Raw genomic sequence first — 22,685 nt, forward strand, 5'->3', positions numbered from 1 at the left:
AGGCCAGGGAGGGAAGGGGCAGGATGGCTGTGAAGGTCCTCCAGACTCAAAGTCCCTATATGGTGTTCATGCCCCAAAGAGGGAAGACGCTCCCTCTTGAAGAAGCAGGAAAAACACCACACTTGGGAGCGACCTCCACCCCTTGATGAGAATCTTCCAGGCACTGGTAATGTGGCTATAGCTTCCGACAATATTAAACAACCAGCCAACTGATGACACCAAGAGCAGGGATGAGCACAGATCACTCATGTGTTCATTAAACGTGTTCTTTAAACATTAACTGAGCGCCTACTCACTGTACCTGTCATTGGCTGGAGAAACCGAACATCACATAGTCTCTGTCCTTGGAAAGCTCACATCTGGGTGAGTCAGACCCACACCCGGCTCCTGGGGTCAATGCTATGATGGGGTGAATACAAGAAGCCCTAGATGTGCACAAAAGGGGCCCCTAACCCCAAAGGTGGGCAGGTGGGCATCATTGGGGGACTCTTTGGGAAGTAATGCCTGAGCTAAATTTTGAAAGACAATTAGAAAACTGTACACAAAGAAGAGCCTGGAATGGCACATAAAGAACATGCGCAAAGACCCATAATTCATCCATCCGTTTCATCCACCCATCCATCCCACAAAGCTCACTGATGGCTGCTAGGGCCAGATGCTCTGCAGGATGCTAAGATGCTGCGTGTCCTGGACGGATATCCTCTCTGCCTTCACTGTGTTTATGGCTGTAGCAGGGGGGCGGGGGTGGGGTGGGGAAGGGCACAGCCAGGTTAGGGAACTTCTAGCACCTTCCTGAGGTGGGTCCACTGAGCACAAGCTGAGGTGGGGTGAGGAGATGGAACCACAAGGTAATGAGCCTGGAGAGGCTGGCGTTGGAAGGAGAGTTCCAGAACACTAAAGGCTTTGTGTTGTGTGTTCGGCAGCTCAGACTTTATCCTGATGACTATAGGGGGTCCACCAAAGGATTTCCTTAAGTAGAAAAGTAAGATCTGAATTTGAGAAGTCACTCAGCTGTGGAGAGGATGGACTGGAGGTAATGTGAGTAGGATGGGGTAGGACCTACTCAGTAGGACCACTTGCAGTGGTCCAGATGCAAAATGACAATGGTGTCGGTGACACCTGTGTTCAGGTGACAACAGCAGTGACACAGAGTAAAGTATGTGAAGGTTTAGTAAGGAGGTAGAATTCCCAGGACGGGGGTGAGGTGAAAAGCCAATGAGTAAGTGTCTAAGACCATCTTCTGGCTTCTGATTCGGGGTGATGGAGATAATATCATAGTAATTCACCACAAAAGGGTAGATCAGATGAGAAGCAGGTACAGGCACCGAGGAGAAGAGATTCTGAGTTCACCTCAACTTTCTGATGAAGATAAGCCTTACAGTTTATAATTATCAAGATTATTTTTACTGCTGCTACTGCTGCTATTCCCACCTAGTGTTCTCAAAGGGCAATGACTAAGGACTGGGGTAGCACCCTCGTGATGAGGAAGCTACGAGAGAATGGACCTCTCCAGACCCTGAATCTCAGAAAGTTCAAGCAAACATTTATTGTCAGGTCATCTCAGATACAGACTGTTCTCTGCAACTTCCAAGACCCGTCTTCTCCACACGACACAGGCTGAATCCTACCTCTTAAATATAGTCATTCATTCATCAATGGCTCCCCTGTCCTCCAGTGGCCCTCAACTCTTCTTAGGATGCTTAAAACACCTCTTTGGTCAGTATTCACCCTGAAGCCTTCTTGTAAAGATGGGCCAGCCCTCAGCCCTTCTAAAAAAGGATTTCCCACATCACAAAGTCTACTCCTAAACAACCGAATCAGAATCTTCGTAACAGATCTGGGAACCTTTTTCTTTCTTTTGTAAATAAGGTCCCCAAGTGATTCTTAAGATCAAGCAGGTTTGGAAAACGCTGCTCTAGGGCACGCCATTCTCTCCAGTTCCACAGGCTGTACTTCTCCTAGGACGAGCCACTCCTGGTGGAGCAATCCAACCATCCTTTACCAAGTCCCCTCCAACTGAGGACCCTCAGTCTTACTGACTTCTGAGCTCAGATCTTAGCTCAAATCTTAGCTCAAGATCCCCATGCCACATAACGAGATGCTCCTCTTTCAGGAACGTCCTTCTTCTTCTCTGTTTCTTTAAAAATGTCAAGCCAGGATATCTTTCCTTCCACCCTGGAGTACTTCTAGCACGAAGTTAAGCCCACCTCTCACAACATCACTCCCTGGTTATTTCCCTCGTGCAGACCCTCCTACCTTTTGCCCTGGGTCTCCCCTGAGATTGAGCGCATCATGGCCAATGGCCCGTTGTTGGGCAAAAGGCAGTAGGTGGCCTTGGTTTTGCAGGAAAATTCTGTGGGTCATACTTTGGCTTTCCCATGAAGGCAGCTTTTATAAATGCTAGATATGATTGGGGTTGATTGAATTGCAGTTCCCAAAACTGTTATGGCAGAGATGAAATCCCATTGGAAAACCACTACATGACTAACATCTTGATTTGGGAACATCAGTGCCCCCAAACCCCAAGTTGCCTTGTGGGTTTACAAGAAACTTTCTTGGGACACATACTCTTATATACAAAAGCAAAGAGATAATGAACGGGGTTTAATTTTTCCCCTTGTTTCTGCTGTGTGTGTATTAACTAAAAAGCAAATGAGAAATAATGGCTATGTTACAACTCCAGTGATTACAATTTCATAAACAGTTAAGATCTACTCAACTTTTAATTGATTTCTTATGTACTTTAGTTTTAAAAATGGGAATAGGCTTCCTGTAATAATTGACATTGGAATTCTAAGCAATCAGCTTTACAGATGAAAAAAACAACCACTCAATCTGATGAACTTTCTGGTTTTAAATTAATGTTCTTGAATCCACAAAACCTACTAAAAACTGGACAAGTGAGAATCAAGGTCTATTCACAGATCACAGATGCATATGACTAAATGAACCTTTGAAAGTTCATCAGAAAGATGCATGCTATTAAATCTACCTTCAAATTTCTCTCTCTTCTGGAATCTAAATAATCTTAAAGTACTTTAACTTTTAGAAAATAAAATCTTGACTGTTCCAATTTTTCATAGACGTGTATATATACAGAATTACCTCTTGTTCATATAGTGAACGCACTTTCCTGCCTTAATAGGGTTTAATGAGTACTGGAGACCACTTATTGTCCCCCTAGAATCCATCCTCTCCTCTCTCCAGTTAGTTATAGGCAACCCCTTTCCTCAAGCTTTGGTGCAAATGGTTGCCCCGCTAGAGACTACAATGTGTAGCCTACTTTGACATGACATCCATGTGTCATTTTATGAATAAGTTCCAGCCAATAAGATGCTACTAGAAATGACTGACGCCTCAACTTCCAGGTACCGCCTTGACTTTTTCTTTCTCCCTTTCCTCTGTCTGGAGATGACAATGTATGGAGAAACCAATTTGGATCCAGAGATGGAAGGTACCTGTTGAGGATGGAGGTGCCTTCCTGCCAGCCCTGAACTGCCACCTCCAGATTATTGCACACGAGAGAAAAATCTTCTATCTTATTTTGTCCAATGAGTGATGAGTCTCTTTGTTAGGGCAGCACAGACTACATGAAATAACAGTGAATATATGACTGAGGATCAAAGGGCTGTGAATCTTGGGTACATCATTCTTAGTACCAGGAGATAGTTTCATTTGTATTGGGAATCCTGCAGGAGATAAGGCCAACTAGGCACTGATTCCCAGGGAATAAAATAAGAATTCCAGGTAAGAATTAATGGTTCAGTGATTATGGCTCTGGTCTTACTCCCCATTTTCCAGTAAATCTTTGGAGGCTCAGAGACTTACTGACTCCAGGAAATGGTTAGTCAAGAATATGCTAACAACATAGCTTCCTGGTAGTCATCATCACCATTGGCTTTTCATAGTCTGGGATGAAATAAGAGAGTTTTACAAAAACATATAAGAAGCCAGAGCTGTGTTTTTGGTTCACATTGTAAACCTGCCTCTATATAGTTTATAAGCTATGAAGAGGCAAATAGACCTGGGGGAAAACATGATTAAAGCAAGAAGTCCAGATGAACAGAAATTTCAACAAAAATTAACCTGTAGTATGATTATATGGAGGCATTATTGCTTCAGGCTCTAATATTAATAATTATCAATTATAACATTGGTGAGACATCCAGTAGATGTGAACCGGGCTTATAACATTCTGAGTGGCTTTGTGAGTTGGTCAATGACTCATGTTTATTTAAAAATATGAGTTTACAGAGTTCAAGAAGTCATCAGTCATTTACTTGTTCTTTTCCTTCAATCTTGGGTCTAAATTAGCTGTGATATATTCAGATGTGAGCAAAGTGGCTGCAGTTCTCGTCCTGATGGAACTAACTGCAGGTTCGTTCCAAGATCTCTAGGCATTTCTGATTGTGCAGCTTCTTCAGGGAAGAATTTTTAATGCTCCCAAACGCACATATTTATTTATCTAAGTATTAAATAAAAACGTTCCTGTATAGTAGCTACCTTATAAAATATTCACAAAAATATTTTGAAGCCAATATTCAAATATACAGATACATGTAAATCACCTTGCTTCCTTCCAGCATCCTAGGGAGGTCCCCTTGAAGGCACTGAACACCCCACGTTGGAGAGCAAGGGGATTGGTGTGATTTGTATATTGATCTCTCTCCTCCCTATCACCCTTTCAGATACATTTCAAAGTAAGTTTCAGGAAGTCTTTCACAAACAGGTACCCAATGTGAAATCAACAAGCAGGCATCCTAACATCCAGTAGAGTCACATCCCAGGGCTCAGGATGTATAAATATGTATAAACAGATGGCTTTCCACTGAGCCTGGTCGGGAGGTCTGAAGACCAAGTGCTACTCAGGCCTGAGCCCCCCGCACTGCTCCTCAGGCTGGCAGAGGCCAGAGAGGCGGCCAAAGCTGGAGCAAGAATTGCTTTATAAATCGGACACCGTATTTGTACTAGTGTTTTCTTTATTGTCATAGACTGTTATGAGAGACTTTGTAAATTGTGGTTGGTAGGGTTGGATCACTAAGAGGCTTTCAGAGTTCTGTGCTGAAGGGAAAAAGAGCCAAGAAAACCCAGCCACAAACAAAAAAGGCAGAAAGAACAGCATTACTTGTCTGACCAAAGACGGGCTGGGTAAACAGCACTTTTTGCACACATAGAATGTGATACTGTGCTTATGTCTAGCATTTGTTACCATGGGATGTGGAGATCTCTCAGTAATGATTGCAGCCACAAAAGTGATTGTGTTTTAAGGGTTCACCCAATATCTATATTAGAACTGAAGCTAAGATACAAACCTACTTATGAATGTCTGATACATCCATCCTATTTTTAGCATCAGCAAGAGAAATGACAAATTTGATTATTTTGACAAGATGTGTAGACTGTCACCTTAACCAATAAGCCTCATCAAAGGATAACACATTTGGCAAATCATTATTTGGCCAAGGTAAGAGAAGGGTAAGTCCTTGGTTAAAGGACAAGTTATAGCAAAGTGCCTAGCACAGTGTGTGCACTGAATAAAACTGCTTGAGTCTAATGATAAGATGAATAACGTGTGTCTCCTTCCTAAAGAGTCTCTTGTCTGGGGGAAGAAATGGCATCTTCTACCTCCAAACACACAATGGTATATTATGACAACTTCTTATTCCTTAAAAAGAATTACCTGTGTGTAATATTGTTACCCATGAGTAACAATCGTATAGCACAACAAAAGCAAATATTAAATTAATGAAATAAAGTTCTACTCATTCTGTGAGTCACACTAGTCTGTTAGTATAATTAAAGCTGTGTGTCTTGGGAATTCCCTGGTGGTCCAGTGATTAAGACTTCGCCTTCCAGTGCAGATAGTGCGGGTTCATTCCCTGGTCGGGGAGCTAAGATCCCACATGCCTCACGGCCAAAAAACCAAAACATAAAACAGAACAACATTGTAACAAACTCAGTAAAAACTTGAAAAATGGTCCACATCAAAAAAATCTAAAAAAAAAAAAACCAACTGTGTGTCTTTAATAAGAGCAGTTGACTATTCTTGTCTGCCCACAAGTCTTTCTCCTTCTGGCTTCCCAGGCACTGAATCTCTCATAATTAGTGTTACTCATGTGGAATGAGGCACCCTGTCCACAAGCTCCTAAAATAGTGAAAATTCTTTCATTATTGTTCATCAACATCTTTAAGTACAAATTGGCTTATCGTACCCTCTAGACAGTCAGAAAGCTCAAAGGAAATGGGACAATGAACAAGTAAGTTCTGATGGGGGAGTTAGCAGCAGAAAGTTCACCGAGGGAACAGAAGTGTAGGACTGCCAGGGAGCAGCTATTGGCCATGTCTCTCCATCTGGCATTTGTTTTCACTTAGGACGTGAGATAAGGCTATCACTTTAAAAAAAAACAGCAAACAAACTGTCCTAGTCCCATTTTTGAATAACCCAAATTACACTCACTCATTCAAAATAATTTCCTATTATATTAAATTATACACACACATACATTCACACACATAAAATGAGGTCTACTCCAAGGTGTATGTTCTCGTTCATGGAGTACGGCTTTGCATAGTTCCGTCTTTACATTACCCAATCCTATTTTAAATGCCTCTATAGAGTTTTCCAGCTTTGTATGTTCCTTGTTAAGCTAATTTTTCAGGCTTTTAAAAAATTATGAATGAAATCTTTCATTCATGTTTTCTAATTATTGTTTGAAATGGGGGCAGCTAGTGATTATTACCTATTAACTATTTTTTTAAATAAATAAATAAATTTATTTATTTATTTTTGGCTGCGTTGGGTCTTTGTTGCTGCGCGCGGGCTTCCTCTAGTTGCGGCAAGCTGGGGCTACTCTTCGTTGCTGTGCATGGGCGTCTCATTGCAGTGGCTTCTCTTGTTGCGGAGCACGGGCTCTAGGTGCGCGGGCTTCAGTAGTTGTGGCTCGCGGGCTCAGTAGTTGTGGAGCACAGGCTTAGTTGCTCTGCGGCATGAGGGACCTTCCCGGACCTGTGTCCCCTACACTGGCAGGCGGGTTCTTAACCACCGTGCCACTAGGGAAGTCCCTACCTATTAACTTTTACAAACTGATTTACTTTGCTTGTAGCTTTTCAGTTCTTTTGAATTTTCCCAAGTACACAGTCATATCACATGCAGATTCTACCTTCTATATATTTTATTTCATTCTCATGTGTAATTACACTTGCTGGCACATTCTGAACAATGTTAAATGACATGGGGACAGTGGGCATCTTTGGTGTATTCCCGATATTAAGAGAAATGCTCCCGTTTTTCATCATTAGCTAACTTTTAGTTTGAGCTTTTTAGGATAACATCAAGAATCCATCCCGTTCTGTTTTCTAATGGATTTTAAACATCAGAAATAAGTGCAAAATTTTGTCAATCACTTCTCAGTGTCTATGAGATGATAACATTTTTCTCCTTTGACCTGTGAAGATGAACCATCCTTGCATTCTCATAGGTAAATGTTAATGGTATCTGTTCTTCTTTTTTGTTGTTTTTTTTTTTTGCGGTACGCAGGCCTCTCACTGTTGTGGCCTCTCCCGTTGCGGAGCACAGGCTCCGGACGCGCAGGCTCAGCGGCCATGGCTCACGGGCCCAGCTGCTCCGCAGCACGTGGGATCTTCCCGGACAAGGGCACGAAACCGTGTCCCCGGCATTGGCGGGCGGACTCTCAACCACTACGCCACCAGGGAAGCCCCTGTTCTTCTTAATATTACTTATTTTCCAAATTATCTTGGCTAATCTTGCATACTTATTCTTCCAGAGGAAACCCAAAGTATAATTTTTAAGAACCAGAACACCATTGAAATTAAAAGTTTATCTCTTTTTCATTGTAAGGATATACAATATGGGTTGATTTAAACAGAAAATTAGGAGACAATCATTTGCCTAACCAGAATTACCTTAATTAGAGGTTCAGCTTTGAACTAAGAGATTACCTCTGGTACATGTCAATGTTTATAGATAGACCACTCAGTATTTAGGAGGTGAGATAAAAAACTGACTACTGAAAATGAAACATAAAACAAAAACAATAAAAAATGAATTAGAATTTGTCTTTCTCTGTCTGACTTAACTTCACTAAGTATAATATTCTTTAGGTCCATCCGCGTTGCTGCAAATGGCAATATTTCATTCTTTTTTTTAATAGGTCACTTACATGTGAAATGTAAAAAACAATACAGAAGAATGTATATATGCAAAAACAGAAACAGACTCACAGACAGAAAACAAACTTGTGGTTACCAGAGGGAGAGAGGGAGGGAAGGAGGGACAAATTAGGAGTATGGGATTAACAGATACAAACTACTATACATAAAATAGAATAAGCAACAAGGATTTACTGTACAGCCCAGGGAATTATATCCAACATTTTGTAATAACCTATAATGGAATATAATCTGAAAAAAAACTGAATCACTTTGCTGTATACCTGAAACTAACACAATATTGTAAATCAAGTATACTTCAATAAGAAAAGAATAGCAAATTGAGTATTAGATTTCACAATATATAGCTCAGTAGATCCTCTTTTTCCCAAGGTAGGTCAGGATTTTTGACGATAATTTTAAATTGAGGGTCTTGCAAATGTTATGTCTTTCTCTCCTCCACTAATACACGATCCTTCAACATACAGCTTAAAATGCCTTAAGAATAGGCTGTTTAATTTCTTACTGTATGCATTAAATTAATTAATTATACATCTTAAATAGACCTAGAAGTTTCCTAAGGATAGTATATAATCAACATGTTTATTGCTGATGGTGATAAAAATGTCCCAGTGGTTTTCTGCAACTTGCTTCAGTGTTCTATTGTTTTGTCCTATTGCATGTTCAGAAAAATGATCAAACCTGCTCTATCTAAACTTTTAAAATATGTCTTTGATTAAATCATCAACAATGACAATGAATTAGTCATAATGGTGATAAAAGTAATATACAAACATTTAATGAGTGCATACTATATTTCCAGTACTGTGCTTAGGTCCTTTATATCTTTTATTTCAAATGAGCCACAGTCCTGCTACAGAGGGACTGTGAGCTCCACTTTTTAAAGATAAGGAAGCCAAAGCGAAGAAATGTTAAGTATTTTCCAAGATCACATTTATTTAATCATAAGTCTATCTGACTTCACATGCCACGATTTTTCCCACAAAATATATATGAATTAAGATGATGTGAGCAGAGGTAAATACAGTATAGTAGCCATTCAATTTCCAATTTCTTTCCATAGTAAAAAATCAGAAGTTACTCATTTTTCTCTTATTTTTAGTAGTTTAATTTTTTGCAAAAAAAGAAAATGTTATAGAACTTTAAAAAATGAATTAGACTAGTGGAATTGCTGTTGCTATAGCTCAAAAGTTACAAAGTAAGATAAAAAGATCAAATTTAAATGCATATTTTAAAATATGCATCTACTGCGTAAAGCTAAGCACCTACACACTATAACGAAAATGTAATATTTTTAAGCAATAGCTCTTATAGATATTAGAACGATATGTACTTCTTTGATTCTATGATGTATTTTTTTTATATTTCAGAATCTCTGAAACTGATGCAACAAGAATCTATAATGATCATGTTTAATTCTCCAGTTAAAGTTTTTTTCTTTCTTTGTGATGCACGAGATAAAGTAAGCTGAAAATTCGTGGTATCTTAGATTTCTTGAAATATAGCAAATATCAGTTTTTTTTTTTTTTTTTTTTTGCTGTACGCGGGCCTCTCACTGTTGTGGCCTCTGCCGTTGTGGAGCACAGGCTCCGGACGCACAGGCTCATCGGCCATGGCTCACGGGCCCAGCCGCTCCGCGGCATGTGGGATCTTCCCGGACCGGGGCACAAACCCGTGTCCCCTGCATCGGCAGGCGGACTCTCAACCACTGCGCCACCAGGGAAGCCCCCCAAATATCAGTTTTAAGGGTTATACAAGACAGCTTTATCGCCCTACTTCTATGTCCAATACATAGCCTGTTTTTAAAAAATGCTATTACTATTTGTGAAACTTTAAAAAAGAAACTAATTCAATTTTAGTTTAGATTTAAGGCATTTGCGAACTTTGGTATTTACTCTAAGATGATCAGAGATAGCCCAGGGAGTTGCAAACTAGACGTTGGGATGTATGAGTGGATGCAAGAATCCATGCAGATGTGCCCGCAAGTATGCAATGTATACAGATGTGCATGCACTGGAGTCACGGGATTCTACCCGGTTCTTGGGGAGAAGTAAAATAATTGTGAGGCTGCAGAATTCTCAAGTGACTTTATCCAGGAAAGTAAAACAGGCAGTTATTACAGGGTTTCTCAATTGAGGCTGTCGGTGTAGAGAAGTCCTCCGTCTTCTCTGTCCCCATCTCCTCCCTTCTCACCCAGCTCTCCCGGAGAATGAAAAATGGACAGAGAATTTCCATCTCACCCACCACACCAATTCTTGCTCTATGCGCTTTACCCTCTCACTTCGGATGACAACAGTGGACCAGCTATAGTTATTCTCAACAGAGACCTGGATCCACAGATGTGGAATAGAGGTTCCTACCATTGCAAAACCAGATATAAAGGAAGTAGCCAACAGAGAATCCTGTGAGCTAAAGGAATGTCTTCTAAGGCTGGGAATTCAAACTAGCAAACTGACCCAATGACTACCACAAACCATGTTTGTCCTCTTTCCAAGTGTGAATGTAAATCCCTCCTCCAAAATAAGAGAAGAAAAGAAAGAAAGAAAGAAAAGAAAGAAAGAAAGAAAAGAAAGTAAGAAAGAAAGAAAGAAAGAAAGAAAGGAAGGAAGGAAGAAAGAAACAAAGAAAGAAAGGGAGAGAGAGGGAGGGAGGGAGGAAGGAAGGAAGGAAGAAAGAAAAAGAAAGAAGGAAAGGAAGAAAAGGAAGGAAGGAAGAAAGAAAGAGAGAGAAAGGAAGGAAAGAAAAGAATATTTGCATGAATGTTGCTGGTCACCAAAACTAACCACTACCAACTTCAAAAGAATTCTGCTAATCCCGCAAAAAATTCTCTTTAGCTCTTTTACAGATTATTAAAATAAAAAACAACAAAGTCAACAGCATTTAGCCAGTTTTAATTTTCAATATTAGGAGAGTCAGTGAGGGCCCTTGACTTATCTCAATGTGGACTCACCTTTTGCACAGCTGCTTGAAAGGCCTGTTTAATTCTCTTACACGAATCAGGTACTAATTTTGAGTCTTGGCTCTCCAGAGTTGTGTCTTGCAAATCCGTGTTTTCATGGAGTTTGAAAATTCTATTAATGCAGTGAGTGTCATCTTCTGATATTCTATTAGGATCCATCTGAGGGGGGAAAAATGTGAGGACGTCAGCGTGGTTATCACTGATCATTCTGTTATTTAATAAAGTGTGACTTAAGGACAAAAGAATTCATTCTTGCAAGAGTCATTATGTCCCCAACAACTAATAGTTAATACAATTACCATCGAGTTGGTGAAAAAATTGACTTCTAATTCATTTTTATGAGTAGCTGACTACCATCCACAACACACCTGTACACATGTGATTCATGGGGAAATTATCAAAATCGTCTGACATTGTAAAAGTGCTCACTGAGGGGAGGGGAATCAAAGAAATTACATGTGTTCAGTACAGGGAGAGACAGCCTTTTATCTTTAAGTCCCCCCCCACCCCATGCAGCACGCTATGTGGGATTATGAAGCCCACTTGGATGTTCAAAGCATGAAACCTATATAAATCACATGAAATTAACATCATGTTCAGCTGCCATGTTTGCCTGGCCTTTTCCCTTAATCAATGTGTGGGTTTTTTGGGGTTTGTTTTGTGGTACGCGGGCCTCTCACTGCTGTGGCCTCTCCCGTTGCGGAGCACAGGCTCCGGACGCGCAGGCTCAGCGGCCATGGCTCACGGGCCCAGCCGCTCCGCAGCATATGGGATCTTCCCGGACCGGGGCACGAACCCGTGTCCCCTGCATCGGCAGGCGGACTCCCAACCACTGCGCCACCAGGGAAGCCCCAATGTGTGTTTTAATCAGCTGAAGAAGGGAGGGAGAAATCCACTTCCTAGCCCCAAAGAAAATCTGAAGCCAGAAGCATTATTTCCCTTTTCGTTGAACCTCTCATCAGTTTTCTTAACCTGGAGTGGTATGTCTGTCAGAGGGGGCCTGAGAATGTGTGTGGTGGTATTTGAGTGAGCTGGGATGAGGAGGGCTCATGGTGTGAGCAAGCTCTATGGACCCATGCTGAGGGGATGCTAAAATTCTTGTAGTGTACTAGATAGTCCCACCCAAAATATCCCCATTACGTTATTAGCTGGTCCCCTGGTTAAAACAGGTGCCAACGTAAGCATTTCTTCAAGTATTACTCTTTTCTTAAAATTGTCTGCCAGCTCCTCCTGGGGCTCCTACAAGCCTTTGTAGTGGTTTCAACTGCCAAGTACATAGTAGAGGTAATTAGCTACCTGTTTTAATTGGTTTAATTTTTAAGTGGTTTAATTTATTGTCCTCTTCTTTCAAAAAATTCAAGGTGCTTCATGTGCATTTGCTTATGACTAGGTACAGGCTAGATGAAAAACAGGGAAAATTATGTAAGTTTCCAATATCCAAAGCCCAGTCAATTAATATCAAGTCTCTCGTTCGCTGGTTTAATCATCTTTTTGAAAGTCATCAGCAAGATGTGCAGGTTTATTAACCAGCTGTCAGAAGGAAGCTAAGAAGGTACCCTATCCATACCTGAGATTCTCAAAATGAAATAACAGCCTTTCAACAAACGTGCACCTGCTAATACAAATTTTATCATTCCACTTTTGCACGGTGTGACTCGGGAAGCAAAACTATTTGCAATCCAAGTTTACTTTTTATTTCTTTAAAATAATTAGTATGAATCAGAATACCTGAGATTTTATATAAGGCAAGTGTTCAATTCCATACTTTTTTTAAAAAGCTCACTTATACCAGTAAGTTTCACAAAAAAACAGAGACGCCTGGACAACTGATATGAAGAGTCGTTGGGTTCAGACCTCAAGGAAGAAGAATCCTGCAAAAGGCCTCAGCTGGCTCACCACCAGAAAGCCGCTGAGCTAAAGGAACAGTGTGATGTTAGTGGGGAAATGCCTGGGTACCCTAACATTGGTTAAGCTCCAGTCCCGCTGACAAGCTAAGTGTCATCAACAGAAGCAGCAGTACTGGCGACCCTTGCTATGGAAACTAGAGTCCAATCACTTGCAGCGTTACAGGCTCACCCAGAATTTGTTAGAAATGCAGACGCTCAGGCGCCACCCCAGGCAGTGCCTGTGAATCTGCATTCTAACTGGATCCCAGGTGATTCTGATGCACGTTAAAGTTTGAGAAGTAATGCTTTCAAATACCAAAGATACAAATATCGATTGTCTGCTATTAAAATGTCTCCAAATTTCTTTCACACCAATCTTAAAATTTTTTCACAAGTAATACCAATTAGTATTAATACAAAATTACTGAAATGGTCAATAATGGCTAAGGGTTTAATGCAAAGAAATATAATGCAAAGATTTTTGTCTCTTCTCTCTTAAAAATATGTCCATGCCCAGGTCCCACCCTTGGCCAATTTAATCAATATCCCTAAGGGGAGGGGTCAACTGAGTCCCTCTTCCCAAGTGTTTCTAATGTGCAGGTGAGAACCACTGTTTCAGAAAGTCACATTAGCGCTAAAACATATATAAAATGTCACCAATTGTTTTCCAAAATGAAAGTATGGAATAATTAATTTTGATATACTCACTTATTTTGTTTATTTAAGGGTCATATGTTAGAATTTTATTTTTATTATTTTTAAAAATTTATTTTATTGAAGTATAGTTGATTTACAATGTTGTATTAGTTTCTGGTGTACAGAAAAGTGATTCAGTTATACATATATATAACAGTTTGCATCTGCTAATCCCAAACTCCCACTCCATCCCTCTCCAACTCTGCCCACCCTCTTGGCAACCACAAGTCTGTTCTCTATGTCTGAGTCTATTTCTGTTTCGTAAATAAGTTCATCTGTGTCATATTTTAGATTCCACATATAAGTGATATCATATGGTATTTTTTTCTCTGACTCACTTCACTTAGTATGATAATCTCTAGGTCCATCCATGTTACTGCAAATAGCATTATTTCATTCTTTTTTATGGCTGAGTAATATTCCACTGTGTATATGTACCACATCTTCTTTATCCATTCATCTGTCAATGGACATTTAGGTTGTTTCCATGTCTTGGCTAATGTGAATAGTGCTGCTATGAACATAGGGTTGCATGTGTCTTAGAAATTTATTTTTAACCTGCAAGCAAATGTCTTTCTTATTCCAGTGCCCTTGCAGCTCTCCTTTCCTGAAGATGGAGACCAGGAGAAAGGGTGGCGTAGAGGTGCAGGGGTGCAGGGCCAGCAACACACACAGGCAAATGATGGCCTCTGCTCCTGTGGTCTCAGCACTGCAGGAGCTGCAGGGCAGGGCGTCGGACTGAGTGGACCGTCCACATTACTCACCGAGCGGCTGGACAAATGTAACCTCTCCCCTAACAACCCATCCCCTGACACAGCAGTCTGGATAGAAAATTTATATGATGGAAAAATTGCACTTTTTAGTCTATTTTAGCTACTAACGAGATCATTTACACATTAAAAATTAGAAGAAGGTATATTTCTAGTGCTGCAAATCATTTGAAAAGCGTTTTCAGTAAATTCAACATGCAAAGCCCTAGGCTGGATGCTGTAAAGAAGGTAGTGAGCGAAATGGGCAGTCCTGACCTTCAAGGAACTTACACTCGACAGAGGAACGAAGAAACTCATCCAAAATTCACAGTAAAAAAAAAAAAAAAAATCACAGTAAACAGTAAATGAATTCATTGTACCTAGAAATGACTAAAAATATTAAGTGAATCTTGAATATCTGATTTAAACTGGACTTCAAAAATACAGTGATCAGACAATGTAGTTCATGTGAAAGGAACTCAGTCTTTAAAAAAAAAAAAAACTTCCTTGAAACTTAATCATCTGTAGGGTTAAATGAGGCAGGATGCTAGACATTTGTGCTACTTTGTTTTCTGTTTTTTTTCAAGCAGGCAGCCTACACACCTCCACATCAGATTTCCGGTTCTCCTGTTTGGGTAACAAACAGCCCAGGGAGGTTGGTGTGCATTTTGGGGGTTTGGCGGAAGGGGTTAAAAGGGGACAGAGATTGAGTTTCCTGAAAAGCTTATCTTGTAGCGAAGCTCTAAACTTTGAATATGGTTATATGGATGCTTAAAAAAAAAAGGGCACATAAATTTTAAAAGCAACTTTTTGTAAGGGTTTTTTTTTTTCTTTGTAAACCAAAGTATGAATACTATGTGGTAAATATATAGCACAAGCCATATGCTATTTTTTCTTTGGCAAGGTTGGTAGGGGAAAAGCTAATCTACACTGGATCTAGTACTTTTTTTTTTTCTTCTTAATCTAGGCACAAGCAATCTACAAACATTCAGGAGGCTGATTCACATTCAGCTATTCACACATGAGTGGAGCAGGGGAAAATTTTTTGTCACTATAATTTTTACATTATTTGGGGGCATTTTTCTAAATGCATTTAAGACTAAATTGAATTGTTTTTTCTTGAGGATTTGCGTGGCTCTCCCCTCCCATCTTTAAACAAAAACAATAAAACTGGCTCCTTTTCTTTTCTTTTTTTTTTTTAACTGTTAACTGCAAACGTATTACCTGATATTAGATGATTTCATTCTAGTTCAAACACATTCAGAAGCCCCAAGTAGTTGCCCCACAAATTTAGTGGAAATCAAAAAACTATCTATTTGGTACCAAGTTCTAATCCAAGGAAGCTGATATAAGTGAAAATGTTAAATCAGTGTCAGGTCAAACTGAATCTACTCTCTCAACTAGAACTTTGAAAGAAGGCTTCCAGCATATGTAAAAGTGGAAAGAATTGTAGACTTGTAGAACCTCCAGGTACCCATCACCGAGCTTCAGCAATTACCAGTGCATGGCCAATCTTGTTTCATCTATAAGCAACCACTTCCCTGTTCCCCAGGCTCCCCACCTATTATTTTGCAACGAATTCCAAACATCTTATTTCATTTGTAACTACTTCCGAATGTATCTCTAAATGATTAGGGCCCCTTTCAGTATTAACTGTAGATACTGTACTCAGCAAAACGTAACCACATCTAGTGGAGTATCCTCCTATGAAAACATTCCTCCTAATATTACTTCTTAACTGAAGGAGATGACCTTTTAAAAATGTAATACACAGTTGGGTTCAGAGTAATGGTTAATATATATTTGCATAAGTCTTGGAGAAGCCCAATCTTCACGGCATTTAGGAAAACTGTACCCAGAAATTCGATGACATTAAATTCTCCATCTGAAAATTTTCTATCCATGTGACATCAAGATTGCTAGATGATCATCAGAAAGCTAGAATCCTCAGCCCACCAGGCCATGAATATTGAGAATCCCTACAAAGAAGCTGAACACTTTCTTCAACAGCCCAACAGGTCATTCTTTCCTAAATGGTCACGCCGATTTCCATGGTTCCTGCCAATCTAAGCTGTTTCTGGTCCCTAGAACTCATTCATTCCCTACTGCTCTTTCAGTGCTGAATACTCACTTCACTACCACTGCTACGAAGATGCCGTAACCCCAAATTGTTAGAAAAGATAAAAGAGAACGACTGAATCTTCTGTCCCTTTTCTGAATGCTTCTCTCTTATTGGACTAGGAATTTAAAGTCTTTTGTTTATAGGTCCCTTCATTACCTGGCATCATGCAATGCACACAGTATGTGGACATCGTATGTTGAATAAACGATTCTTAATTCATATTCCGTACCATTTAAGAGTGTCATGTGCAGTGCGGGCACTCAATATACAGACATTAAATGGTGGGGCGGGGCAGGGGGAGGAGGGGGACAGGACCACATGCTGGATGAGAAAATGGATAAATCACTCATTCTTGGCTGCAGCACTCCAATGAACGAAAAATGTTTCATCACTTTCATATAGATTTGTGTAATCTATATTGCAAGTAAACCACTTGAAAGTTGTATTTTTAGAAAAACTTCCTCTCAATAGGAAAAGATTATTTTTATTAACATACAAATACAAATTTTCTAAAGCACTGCACATAGTATGTCTACCTTTTAGTAGATAAACTAGTTCTATAAAATGCAAATTAGTGGATACTGAATATTTAACAAAAAGCCTATGATTACAAGTAATGGAGTTCAAGACCCTGGCACACGTCCAAATCCCATACAGCCCAGGCAATGCCTTGTTCTGATGCGTTCAATTTGGTTTAGTAATCACCTTTGAATCTGAAACCCAATGAAGTCCAAACCCAAGTCTCTTTTCCCATAAAAAAAAAAAAAAAAAATGCACAGTCAGCCCCCCACTTCCTTTGAGAAAGAGTTCACAGCACCAGACAAGAATACTTGAATGAATCCAACCAAATGCACTGCAATTTCCAAGAAAACACAAGAGCATAAACCACCAGTAAGCATAAGGTTACAGATTTACCCCTTCCTTTCTACTATCTCTCTGCCGTTCCTAACCGGCTTCCTCACCTTTGAAAATGTGGTTACTTGCTAGATTGTCGCTAGGCTGTGCCGGGGGACAGAACACCTCCACACACACTTTGCTTCCTTCCTCCACCCACTTAGTGGGAAGGCACGAGGGCCCTTCTTTCTTCTCTCACTCCGCGCGAGCGGAGCCCGGGTCCTAAGACCAGGCTTCTCTGGCCGCGCTAAGTCTTTCGGTCCATCTGGCGACTTTGGCATCGCCCCCCGGGGCTCCAGCGGCTGCCGGCAGCGCACGCACTGCGCGGTGCAAAACAAACCAACCCCAGGACCCCAAATCCTCCCGGGGGTGGGTGGGAAGGAAAGGGTCGATTCCCAACGGTAGGCGCTCAATTGTTTTTCCTGAGTGGACCTAAGTTCATTCTTTGCTTCAAGTGGGAGGTGGAAGCAGAGAAAAGTGTGCAGTCGTTTCCCGAAGAGGTGAGCGGCCAATGCGGTCTCGCCGGGGGAAATTCAAACGCACCAGGCCGGGCGAGCTCAGCTTCGGCGCGCAGGGGGCCGGGTGCGTGCGCGAGGACCAGAGGCCGGCGCGCCGGGCCCCGCGCCTGGCTGTCCCCCAGCCGGACGCTCCCTTTTTAGGGTCACTTTCCCTTCCCCAGATATGCAAACTCTGGGGAGTCAAGCCGGGGGACTAGACTCCATCGCCTGCAAAGTGCTGGAGGATGAAGGCGGGTGCGCCCCGCCCGCGCGCCCCTGGGAGGCGAGCACTCACCTGCGCTCGGAAGTAAAGGAACAGGGCGACGCTGCACGCGACCTGGCCCAGCCCCAGCCCCAGCAGGGCCACGAACGTGGAGCGGGAGGCGGCGGCGGAATGGTGCGGGGCGGGCTGCGCGGGCGGCGGCGGCGGGGCGTGCAGGGCGCCCTCGTGCGGGGCGCCGGAGCCGCCGCTGCCCATCTCCTCGGAGGCGCGCAGGTACTTGGTGTAGTCTCGGCTGGCGCGGCGCATGGCGCTCGGCCCGCCTCGCTCCGGCGCTCGCCTCCCTCCGGGGCTGTTCTGCCGGCGGCCAAGTGCAAAGGCAGCGCAGAGCCGGCGCGCGGCCAGGCGGGCCTCGACGTAGGGGCGCTCAGAGCCGGGCGCTGCTCCTGGGGCGCGCGGGCGAGCGAGGAGGGTGCCGGCCGCCCCAACTCTTATAAACCGCTTCGGGAGGGCTGGCCCCGGGAGCCAATCAGCCCCGGCCGAGCCTGCCTCTTCCACTCCCACCCCTGGCTCCCCTTCCTTCCTTTCGCCCTCCCTCCCTTACTCTCTCCCTGAAAGGCCTCCTCCCTCCCCATCGGGGCCCTCGGAGGAGGAGGCTGTGGGTTGTTCTAGCGGTTCCAGAGGCCACTTGCCCATCCTCAGCGGCCTTTCTGGAGGTCCAAGAGGTGGGCTGGGGGAGATGCAGATGAATGCCTTGGTCAAGGACAAAGGTGACATCGCAGACATTCCTGGGGCAGTTGGCATCCCCGAGCCTCAGTTTCCCCTATAGGATTTAGAAAATTGGACTTGGTGATGTCTGAAGGCCCTTCCTATTTGCCTCTCCTCCTCCCACCACCCGCCTCACATTTTTTTTTTTTTTTAGCAAGGAACACCCTCAGAGATCCTGAGGGTGCAGCCTCTAGCATGTTTCCAAATATAGGTTCCGAAATATGTATTTTGGCAGGCTTAGGAAACCAGAACCCACTTCCCAAACCCCTGTTTCTGCACCCTCAAAGTGGCTTTAAATGAGGCAGATTTTGAATGTGGCAGCAGAGAGCCGATAGGCACCAACTGTGACTTAAAAAAAGAAATTTGGTACAGAGAGAGGGGTAGGACCCAGTAACTTTACGTATAGAACCATATATATGAAGAGAGTTGAGTCACATGCCATTCCTACTGCTTGGTAGTTCCTCTCCTTCAGTGTCCTAAAAATAAGAGAGGTACACACCCAGGGACGGGCCACCCAGGAGCACTCATCCAGCTGTCAGTCAGGAAAGAAAGATGTTACACAAAGCTGAGGTGTAATTAAATGTTGGTTTCCTCGCTAAGGACAACTTTTTTTAAAAGTCTGTCTTCAGAATTGTGCCCCTTGGTAAGAAAATGAGAATACGAAGATTGCTCACAGATTCTGATACAGCTTCAGCAGGAAAGAGCAGAGGTACTGGCCAATTGAAACACCTATAAAAACTTAGGATGTTTTCACTTTTTGTTACTACGTTTGAATTTTGTGTCCTCTTTCTGCATAGTTCTCGAAAGGGCATTTCCTAGGGAAGATTTTTTCACAAATGGTACATCTCTGAGTTACTAAAACTCGTGTTCGCAATTAAACACTTAGAACTCAGCACGTGTTGAGGAAGGGCAACTAGGATGGGTAAAAACTAAACACCCAAATGAAATGATTTGTTCAAATTCAAAGATGCTTTTAGCATTCATTTGTGTGTGTATCTCAAGTCTGATGAGGAAAGAGGGAAAAAAACAATTTTCAAACTCCAATAGAGAAACAACAAATGTTGATCTTCTATTCCATGCAGTCTGGGCCTCTTCTTCCTTTTTGTTGGTTAACTTAGGGAAGTAATGGTGGTTTTCCCTCTCTTTCTCTTCCTTCTCCTTTTTCTTCTTTTGGGAAACAATTCTATATTTCATCCTTTTTATAAACCTCTACTAGGATCAAAGATTTTTAAAAATGTGTTATAACAACTAAACCCACAGTTACTTTACTGTATAGCCCTTTCCATTCTTTTTCAATGTTTTATACATGTCTTTTATTCCTTGGCAACTTATTCCTTTAGAAGAAGTTGCCTCAAATCAATGAATCTGTTCAGTTGTGTTTGACCTAGTCGCTTCATGGATAGGACCGTCTATTACATTCCTACAGAGTTCTTCATGCGACATTCCTCCTGCAAGGCAGTTATTTTCCTTTCCTATCCTAAAGGTGTCATCCCTCTGTGTTCCCGCATCCACAGGCTGGATTGGAAACTCCACTGTCAGTCCACTTGTTGCTTCTTCAAAGGTAATGAAACTTTCTGGCCTATTAATTAATTAATTAATTTGTCAACATTTCACTCCCTAAGTAACTCGACATTCGCTTAATAAAAGGGGTGGTCCCGTGGTCGGCTTCGCTTGGAAAATCCTGCGTTAAACAAAATTAGTTGTTTTTTGTTGAATGCGGATCGTATCAGTGACATGAATGTACAAATGTATTTTGTAAATCTCCAGAAAAGGGGTTTGGTATTCTCTGTTTTTCAAAAAGTTTTCATCTTTTTTTTTTTTTTTGACAGGATGGGAGGTTCACATATCAAGGGTTTAAGAAACAAAATTTGGTAAAAACCAGATGAGAAACATCTGTAGAACACGAATGGACAGTGCAGTACAAATGGCCTGAATGTCAGAAAATAGTCAGTAGCCCGGGGAACCTACAAGGACTGAATGAACAGGAAGAGCAGAGACCAGAACAGGACCATAGAGGATACTGAAGACTGTCAGATTGGAAAAAAGCACTCAGATCCATTTTATTTAATTTTTATTTTTTTAATTTTTATCTTATATTGGAGTATCGTTGATTAACCATGTTGTGTTAGTTTCAGGTGCACAGCAGAGTGATTCTGTTACACATATCCGTGTATCTATTCTTTTTCAAATTCTTTTGCCATTTAGGTTATCACAGAGTACTGAGCAGGGTTCCCTGTGCTATACAGTACAGAGCCATTCTAAAGCATCATGCTGGCCATCCAAAGCATTTCCACAGACTGCAGTTTTCTGTCCTCACCAGGGCTTCATGGAGGCCCTCTTAAACACCACTGGCCCAGCAGGTGACTCTCAAGCTCCTTACCATGTTTCAGATCAACTTCTGGTTCCTATTGCTTCATTGCCTCGCTTTTTCCCCCTGCAGCCTTACACTTTATGCCCCAGCAACACAGGACTGTTTGCACCCTCCCATTTCTTGCCTTTATACCTTTGGTCATTCAGTGTCTTCTACCAGGATTGATCACCCTGACTTTTTCACCTGATGATTGCCTTATCTTCAAACATTCAGTTAAGGTCCCTTGTCCTTAGGAAGCTTTTCCTGATAGCCCACCACCCCCAGGCTGTCTGTCACGCCCTACTATTTCTATCTGATTCTTTATTACATGATGTGCACATGTTCACCATAGTTCTGAAACTTCTTTTTATGATCTTTACTTTGCTTCTGTGTCTCACCTACTAGACTGTAAGCTCCCTGAGGGAAGTCATGACCTTTGTATTCCTACTGCCTTAACACAGTGCTTCATGAAGCTCTGTAAAATGAATGAGTAAGTAAAAAGAAAAAGAAAATAAACATCTCTGACATTCCAATAACAGAGGGCTGAACTGGGGAGAACACTGAGTGTTAAATAGAAAATTACCCCAAATAACATCACTCTCTAATTATACTGATAACCTAATCTGACTAGGAAAACTTACAGCAAACTTAAGGGCATAACATGCCCAGACAATAAGGAGAAATAGATATATGTATTTTTTAAGGCTAATATTGTAGAATTTTATTATCAAGCTTATAGAACTTAAGAAAATTTGAACCTGAGTGACTTTCAGATTTTATGTAATTATCTGAACCCTAGCAGCTCTGAAACTTTTTAGCCTCAGAATCTGTTTACTCTCTTACAATGGAAACTTCCAAAAGCTTTTTTTTAATGTGAGTTGTAGCTGTCAAGACTTACCATATTAAAAATTCAAACAGAGAAACGTTTGCTCATTTGCGGTAACAACATTAACATTATTTATGAAACATAGATCATTTTAAAAATAAAAATATAAGTGAATAGGATTGCATTGTTTATGTTTGCAAATCTCTTTAATAAAAGACAGCTGTATTCTTCTGTCTGCTTCTGTACTCACTCTGATGTGATACATTATTTTTCTCAAAGTGTATGAAGAAAATACAGCCTCACACCAACATATAGTTAGAAAAAGGAAGAATATTTTAATTGCCTTTTCTGATAATTGTGGTGTTTTCCTTTTCTACTACACCAGAACTCAACAAGTGGTCACTTCTTAGCCATTATTTGCACTGTGGAATCTAAAACCATCCGTGGAGTTTTCCTCCTCTGTTACAATAATATCCATCGATCTATATTTTTATTTGAATGGTTCTCTTACCCAAGGATGATTTGTAG

At 41.5% G+C, this 22,685-nt stretch overlaps 1 protein-coding gene across 1 annotated transcript in view; it reads right to left on the bottom strand.

Annotated features, from left to right (window-relative positions):
* TNFSF11 (TNF superfamily member 11) overlaps nucleotides 1-18,522 on the bottom strand; it is a 34,355-nt gene extending 15,833 nt beyond the window's left edge. The window contains exons 1-2 of the mRNA XM_059995975.1: nucleotides 18,289-18,522; nucleotides 11,141-11,308 (exon numbers count right to left, since the gene is read on the bottom strand). Of these exons, the coding sequence (XP_059851958.1) occupies nucleotides 11,141-11,308; nucleotides 18,289-18,522 (402 nt within the window). The remainder of the gene's footprint in view (nucleotides 1-11,140; nucleotides 11,309-18,288) is intronic.
* Nucleotides 18,523-22,685: the final 4,163 nt, after the last annotated feature.

The sequence above is a fragment of the Delphinus delphis genome, chromosome 18 (assembly GCF_949987515.2).
Source record: "Delphinus delphis chromosome 18, mDelDel1.2, whole genome shotgun sequence".
Taxonomy (NCBI): Eukaryota; Metazoa; Chordata; class Mammalia; order Artiodactyla; family Delphinidae; genus Delphinus; species Delphinus delphis.